At 46.3% G+C, this 8,204-nt stretch overlaps 3 protein-coding genes across 4 annotated transcripts in view; all 3 read right to left on the bottom strand.

Annotated features, from left to right (window-relative positions):
* The window catches only part of LOC109470062 (cyclic nucleotide-gated cation channel beta-1-like), a 55,923-nt gene that overhangs the window by 16,863 nt on the left and 30,856 nt on the right, over window positions 1–8,204 (bottom strand). The window lies entirely within an intron of this gene.
* LOC109471311 lies at window positions 207–4,142 on the bottom strand. The gene is made up of 4 exons (XM_019770604.1): window positions 3,796–4,142; window positions 3,030–3,185; window positions 1,185–1,312; window positions 207–757 (listed from the first exon to the last, which is right to left on the bottom strand). Exons 2-4 carry the CDS (start codon window positions 3,118–3,120, stop codon window positions 614–616), a joined length of 363 nt encoding a protein of 120 aa, XP_019626163.1. The 5' UTR covers window positions 3,121–3,185; window positions 3,796–4,142; the 3' UTR covers window positions 207–613.
* The window catches only part of LOC109470999 (persulfide dioxygenase ETHE1, mitochondrial-like), a 4,283-nt gene continuing 902 nt past the window's right edge, over window positions 4,824–8,204 (bottom strand). Inside the window, exon 2 of one of the 2 annotated variants that reach the window (XM_019770138.1) lies at window positions 4,824–6,461. In XM_019770138.1, coding sequence (XP_019625697.1) covers window positions 6,243–6,461 — 219 coding nt within the window. In that variant the 3' untranslated portion in view covers window positions 4,824–6,242. Of the gene's footprint in view, window positions 7,315–8,204 lie in introns of those variants that run through there. The other variant, XM_019770146.1, reaches the window with a different exon arrangement.

Below are 8,204 nucleotides of genomic sequence, written 5' to 3' on the forward strand. Positions count from 1 at the left end.
TGATGAGCTATGTTGACATCTCATTGATGTCTCATTTAAAATTTTACGTTCTTTGCCGTGTCGCTGGGATCAGATGACAAGGACGCATTTTAACTACATTGTACGTGTCTATCTACATTTTGTATTCATGGTAATGCGGCAAAATACATATCAGTCGGGAATTTTATATCTGAAACAGTAAGATCAACAACACTGTCTTACTTTGTAGGTGTTGAGCTTCTCCTCCAGACGACACTGGACGTCATTGGCTGCCATGGTAACGGTGTTCCAGCGGAGCTCCAGCACTAGCGCGAGGAGCTGCAGCGAGTCTCCTTCCTCTTCTTCTTCATCATCATCTTCTCTTCCCTCCATCATGTCAACCGACATCAGGCTGTCCTCTGGGTCCATGACGTCATCCTTCTGAAGCGAGGAATCATGGGATGTCTGTTCTACTTTCGCGCCATCACGATGCGGTGGGGGTGTGCCCTTGTCTTCTATAGAAACATCAGCGTCAGTTAAGATCTCTTTCGTGTGCTGACCTAACGAGATATCCTCTTTGTCTGAGGCAGAGCCTTCTTTCGGCGGAGTCGAGGCACATTTGTCGTCTGTTTCTGTCTGTTCCTCGACTTCAAGGTCATGACTGTGACCTGACGTGTCGCTGAAACTCTGGGACAGGGGGCTGCACATGCGCACGGCAGGTTTGTGGAGTAAGTCGGCACACAGGAGCAGGAGCTGGTCTATGTCCCCGCTGCCGGTCGTGGATTTGTTCTGTGATGGCCTGTGAAGTACCAAAGAAATGATCTTGTTAATACAGTACTGGTAGGGACAATTCATCCCTATACTTTCGTTTGTTTTCACTGCAAATTGAGCATTCCTAGCAATTCATATCACCTTGGAAAATCATCTTTTTCTATATCGAGGTCAGAAATTTCAAATCACGCTATCAAACCCTACTGTACAGCCCACTTCAACGTAACTGCTTCTTGCCTCTGCATAATTCAGAGCCTGAGCAAGGCAGGCACCGGCAAGTAGGAGTTCCTTCATTGACGCATTCCTAGCACTTGACAAGCTGTAAGTTTAAAAAATAAATCTTAGCCGCCGATCTTCATGTGTCTTACAAAAGCTATATTTATTTCTTTACGTTGCGGTCGCCATCTTGGATCCATGCGCTCCACCAATATGGCGGCAAATGTACAAGGTCTGACCTGGTGGCTGGCGAGGCTGTCCTCCACGTCCTGCAGACAGGTGATGGCGTGCAGCCCGCTCACGTCCAGCCGCGCCTCCATCGCCGAGAACCAGGACTGCAGCTCGCACAGCTGCTGCTCAAGGCAGTCTGAAACAAACGGGAGAAAGGTTCAAGCGTTAGACTTTTCTCTTTTGGCGGACGTGGACAAACAAGCAAAGAAACAAACATGCACACACACACATACACACACACATACACCCCCCCCCCCACACACACACCTAGTAAGTGAAATAGAGACTGAGGGCGTATAAGGGTTGCATAGTCTCCACATGACACTCCCAAGGCCATGTAGTGTTGTAAAAATCTTCAAGATAAATGATTGTTGGGGTGAACCACCAGAGAAGTTAAACGCTGGCAAACTTCTACAGCACGTGTAATAAAGTATGTCATTTTTCTGATACACACACATGCCGTTTTGCTGGAAAGAGAGTAGCTACACCTGTGTAAATTTGGAGGGTTCCTAGGGATGTAACACACGTTATAACGATGATTGATTTACAAGTTACAATACACTACTATGAAGCACAATGAACCCAAACGGAAACGTTCTTCACAAAGAACATCCACCGTAACGCATGGGAAGCCTTTTTGTCATGTTGTACACGCACGCCGCCCAATTAGGAACGAACCCTGGCACATTCAATTTTGTTAATTGACTTTGACTTTATTTGCATTTTGACACAATACTCGTAGAGCTTGCTAGACTTCCAATCGTAAGAACCAGAAATGCTCGAATGTGTGATGTTTGCAACGAAAATGAAAATTGCACAAGAGACGATAGACATCAAAGGTGCATATGCAGAACGAAAAAAAAATGAATTGCACTTTGCCTTGAATTTAAGAAAACATCTCGTCACCAAAAACCCAAATTCCCGTCCCCACAGTTAGCTTTAGCCCATTCTCGGGTAAACTTTGACATGATCATTATGTAAGGGGTCATCACCTTAGTTGGTATGTTGTGCGCGCGAGTATACACATGAACCATTAGCCCAGGGTTTGTTTTCTAACGGCTCACATTATGTGCCGAACTTGTGACCCCGTAATGTATTGTCTGCTTCAAATATTTGTGCCGGGCTGTTTTTCACCCGCGCAACGCCAGACAGTTGCCGACGTGGAGTATACATTATTGAGAACCGTTAGGATATTGAGTGTTCAGTTCCTGTGCCAGACGCCACGAGCAGGCACTTTCATTGACAGACGTGACAAACGTACGTTTGGTGGATAATAAAAAAGCAAATAAATAGTTTAATGTCAACAATGTCAGTGTCGGCGCCATTTTCATCGATAGTGAAAGCTGCTTTTACGTTTATGTTATCCTTATATTATATATGCCATAATTTCCTAATATACTAGTCCCTGTTAGGTAGTTTATGTACCAATTTCCCCCCGTATTTTATGTTTTAGGCCCCCTCGGAAGTCAACAAATTGTTGTAGGTGCTACCCAAATGTTTTGAAGCACACGCTCTACTTCGTTATGATGCATACACCAAAGGTCTGGGTTGAAGACTGGTATTGATCCGATCCGTTCCAATTGTGGAACAAATGGGCCATTATCCCGGTTGTATGGCGCCCGGGGCACATGTCCTGATGGCCTCCATCTACCGGCAGATGTTACGAGGGAAGATCGTAATGTTTTATACTGACTTATGCCCATATTTTTCCCGCTTGAACGTGCTGTTTTGACCTTTAGTACTCTGAACGTCAACGGTATGTCACAAAGCCATACTAGTATTGGAAAGGAACCTCAAGATACATGTTTGTGAAAAACAATTCGGCACCCCACGACGTACAACAAAACCCTTACCTATCCTGTCCTCCTCTTCCTCGTTGTGTTGTGAAGTTTGCAGGATGGACCCGAGGTCCAGAGACCCTACAGAAGTCTCCACCACCGCCATGGCTCCCTCCGCCCGTGTGTAGGTCAATCGTCAGCCAAACGGACTTTCGTCGCCCAGCCTCGGCTCTGTAAACACATTCCTTTGATCACCTCAAGGGCTAGTCATTATTTCACTAAAGGTTACTCCTGTGTACATTGTGTAGCAATGGCGGTTGTAAATCGTAGTCCTTAAGCAAACTTAATGCGCCCACGAGAAGGCCAGAAAGCTTCGCACGCCTTTGATTATTATTCACTACGCACTTCATTATATGTGTTGAATCCATGACTTGGGAGTTGGAATATATTGCGTGCGTTAAGCCGGAATACCGCGGGGGAACAGTCTGTCTGGGGTACGTGGTGGAATGACCCTTATGGATTTGTATGAGGGTAGTGCGAGGTGTTACCACGACGACAGGTAGGATTTTCTGAAAGGAGCCATTATGGTAAAAACTGTGAAGTTACAGAGGATTCGGTCAAAATCGAGCGACATACATGTGCTACTACGCGTGTTGGGCCTTTCGCCGATCCAAACGTTATATACCATTACCACTCTGCGGTTTGTGAAGCAAATAGTACATTGATGAATTACGAGGTAGCGGATCGTACGGTTGCCCCCAGCGTGCTGGTTAGCACTGGCATGTAACTACAGGCAACTACCGCAGCTCACAGTGACATTGTAAGGAAAGATCTGCCTTACCTGACCCTCCCAGCACCAATGGCATCGATCTTTCCGGCCGTGAGGTTGGGAGTGGCGAGGGAAATTCTTCCGTAGCTGCGTAGCGCGGCTCGCCCTTAACAAAGACTGCGCACGCCCCCGCTTTGTTCACGCCCGGCACGGCTTAATATCCGACGTCGGCGTGCCGTTTAAAAGCAGTTTATTGTCGGTAATAAACGACGTGTTGTGATCAGCGCGGTCTGACCAACTGGTCACGAGGTATCTCCAGGTTACGGCAGATAAGCCATAATTGAGAATTAAGGCTGGCGCGGGGCACAGTTGACAAAGAAAGGGCCGTGCATACGTTACAGACCACATGACGTAAACTTGTACCGAATACAGCTGTGCGGAAAAGAATGATAAATAGCGGTTTCCGGGGTAATGACGATCATTGGGTAGGAATGTGGGTGTAGGGGCGAAGGGGGTGGGGTAAGGAACAACGTGTTCACAATAGGTGTTGATGCTGGGCTTAACACGGCGCTTTTCAACACTTGTAGTGTTCAACTCTACCATTTACTCTTACGGGCAGGGGCAGGAAATGACATTAGAATAGGCTCCGTCTTGATCCACTAGTAAAGGGATTGTCGTCTCCTTACCAGAGTATATCTTTCAATTTGCAAAGTCGAGTGAACATTATGTACTAGTATTTGCACAGCGTGTCGCTTTCTTTTCGTGTTTTCGTGAAGTTAATCTTTGTTACCGCAGGGAAACAACTTCTTCAAAAATTTATAACTATGTTAATAATCGTATTCAACGTTGACATTTTTGTCAATTAAGGTTTTCATCAGTGCACTAATTGCTGGCTTGCCCCTGAGTAGTATCATTACTGAGATAACGGCAGGTCCTTACAACAAATCACGGTGTGACAAGACCTGTGACATTTGGCGCATGACGACCAGTGCACGAGTATGGTCGGGCATTGTGTAGTATTTACGTCAAAGCAATGAGGTATGTATTAGATAGCGCTTGCAATGAAACTTAACACAGCAAAATGTATTGGATGCAAAAGATACTTGCAGAACAGTTCTTGACTGTGTTATTATTGTGTACAGTATCAATATACAGAAAACAAAGGGCTCAGTCGACCAACTTTTCACAACTATTTCTGTTACGGTATCAGCGACAATTGATAAGGTAAGTACACATGTACAATGATTGACACTCAATTTCTGAGCAATAATGCCATTTTGTGCTTAAGTCTCTCAATTACAGAGATCTGTACAAAAATCAGAAAATATTTTTCACAACGTTTAGATACATAATGTCACATTTGAGTGAACAATATGGTGCGTGTGATCATGAAAGGATTCCCAAGACCTCTTGCTGACTGTAGTCGCAGCAAAATATTTATATACAGACATTGCCAGTCAATTTAGAGTTATTCATGACAGTTTGTTTACTTGTTAGTGTTTGTTGGGTCAAGAATTATATTTGGCATACGATACACCCGTTTTAAGTAGAAATATACCACTCTTATCAAGTTCTCACATGCAGAAAAGGCACATGGTAAACAGAACGATATACCTACATGTATAACATGTAGTCTGCTATTAAGCTTTGATCTAAACAACGAAATCCTTCCTCAAACAAAAACGTACAGCTGGTGTTTAGGCGTAATCAGCTAGCCCTCAATCAATAAAAAATAGACGCCTGCTTATTCATCAGGGACAAACCTGGTATGGTACTAGTAGATGGGGAAGAATGCACCTTGAAAGGTGATGTGCACAAAAATGTGCCACTGTAATGGAGGGGAAAATCAGTCGATAATATAACGTTGCCCTGATATAAGAGCATCTACATTACCGCGGTAAGTCATCTGATTTCCAAACAGTTGTCAGATGAGACGATCGTAAAACGAGCGATCAGAAAACCACAGGATCTCCCCCTCCAACATCTGCTTGGAGATCAAAGCGACCCGCTCAGGTCATTCGTGGTCGGTCCCTCAATGTTTTTTTTTCTTTCAAGGTCGGTGACTGAATTACGCAGTCACAACAGCTGTCAACAAGCATTTACGGTAACGATCTGAGGAGGCTGTTTGTAAAACAATTCTGCTGAGTCATTCGCAGCTTGGTTTGGAGGTATTGCTTTGCTTTGCTTTAGAATTTCGTTGCAAGGAAATATCATATAAACTTGAGTGAAAAAGATTGTCAACATATGATACTTGATAAAAGTAATGAAGTCTCTGAGTCACTAGATCTTAAAACTCCGAATGTCCCCTAATTTTTTCTACAATTATACAATCACACCCCTGCCATCAGCGTGAAGTGCTTATGCAAACATAACGCCCTCGGTAGTTCAAAAGTTGCAAAATCAAAGATCTGATAGTTCATGTAATCCACCCGTCTCTGATTGGTTGACAACAGAGGTGTGTCCAAGGCGGGGCGGGGGCGTGGCTCTTGCCAGTAAACTAATATTGTTCTCTGATCTCCTCACTTCATGAGGTCCTGCAGCCCACAGACCAGGTTGGCAGGCACGGCCTTGTCGATGAGCCGGGGGTACGGCAAGTTCAACTCGTTCATGAGCTGCACGAACTCGGCTTTAGGCTTGGTCAACCTGGGGTTGAACTTCTTCTCCTCGGCCACTGTGGTGACCGTCTGGCCGGTGTAGTCGTGCGCGGGGTAGAGCTGCGTGTCGTCGGCGAGGGACAGGATCTTGCCATGCACGGAGTCGTACAGGCGGCCGGGGTCGCCCTGCTGGAAGTCCGTGCGGCCGCACCCGCGGATGAGCAGGGCGTCCCCGGTGAAGGCCTTGCCGTGGTCCCTCAGCACGAACGTGAGGCAGCCGTCCGTGTGTCCCGGCGTGCTGCGGACCTCCAGCTCGAACCGGCCGAACTTGACCGTGTCCCCTTCGTCCACGTGAACGTCCGCCACCGCCTTGCTCACCCGCGCGATCACGCTCTTCACTCCCGCCCTCTTCTTCAGTTCCCCCGTCCCTGTGACATGGTCGGCGTGCACGTGTGTGTTCAGTGCGTAGGTCAGCCTGAGGCCGAGCTCAGAGATGACCCTGGTGTCCCGATCCACCATCTCGATCACGGGGTCGATCAGGACGCACTCTCCCGACTCGCGGTCCCCCAGGACGTACGTGTAGGTGAAGCTGGTCTGGTCGAAGAGCTGGCGGAACACCAGGCCCGAGCTGTCTTGTCTTGTTTCTCCGGTTGCATTGCAAAGTCCTCGGCAGTGCAGGAGAAAGGGGGAGGGGCGCAGTTCTGTTCGACATCGCTTCGCCGAGCTGACGCTTCGCCAGAGGCCGGCCAGGGCTCGTCTTCCTGCCGAGGCCATCCTTGCGTTCCCCTGGCAAGGATATGCGTCCGACAGCAAGCGCAGATTCCTCTTATAGCCGCTGGTTTATTGCACTTTGCGTACGTGCAAGTCGTCCCTGCAGAGTATGACTAAACAGATTCGACCTACTCTGGGAACGAGAAGTACGCAGGGGTCATCGTCCTCCAGTTCGGAAGAAACCATTCGCAACATGGGGTATCGCACAACTTCACTTGCGTAGAACTAGCAGATGAACGGCATTTGTATATATTTATATATTCTCAACGTACTTTCGTTTGATGTATAGAAAGGAAAGTATAGAAACCTGACTTCCAAAGAAATAAAGCGATTCCAGAAATATCCCAATGCTTTCACGTGTTTATCTTTACAAGTGGCCCCAGCTGGGTAACGCAGTCCGTACTAGTCTCCACCAGGCTGCAGGCTGAATACTAGTAAATAGTAGAAATCAGCCTAAAAATGAATGTAACTGACAAAGCAGGCAATGTTTACTTCCATGACCAAAAGTTCCCAACGTTGTTGACTCACTTGTACAGCGTATTAATAATTAAGACGAACGAATGGGGTTCAGCTGACACTTTTGGTTAACCATTGTACCGTTTTACCTTTGCTATGACTCCAATCTTTTCTTCCGTTGAAATTTTTACTACAACCAAGGACGCTATACAAACTTGCATTGAGAGCGCCCGTCTTATATGAATACAGTAATAATGACTTGAAGCTTTAGACAAGTCACATGACCCTTAACTTACTTACAAAGCTAGCCTCAGCCTCAGGAACCTGTTATCAACTGTTTCCATCATTCTTGATGAAAGTCGTTCTTGATGGTCAGTCTTCTACATCCTATTCAATCAACGCCGGTGTTCCTCAAGGCTCAGTTCTTGCCCCAACACTATTTTTAATATTTATTAACGACCTGCCCGACCACATTCTATGCCAACTTGCTGTCTATGCGGACGATTCCACCCTTTACTCCAACTCTAAAGGTCCCGGTTCTATGCTAGATAAGACAGAAATGGCAGCTGGGTTGGAAAATGATCTGCGATCTGTCGTTGAATGGGGAGACAATTGGTTAGTCACTTTCAACGCCCAAAAAACAAAACTCCTCTCCATCAA

Source organism: Branchiostoma belcheri, unplaced genomic scaffold (genome assembly GCF_001625305.1).
Source record: "Branchiostoma belcheri isolate BF01 breed outbred unplaced genomic scaffold, Haploidv18h27 scaffold10, whole genome shotgun sequence".
Classification (NCBI taxonomy): domain Eukaryota; kingdom Metazoa; phylum Chordata; class Leptocardii; order Amphioxiformes; family Branchiostomatidae; genus Branchiostoma; species Branchiostoma belcheri.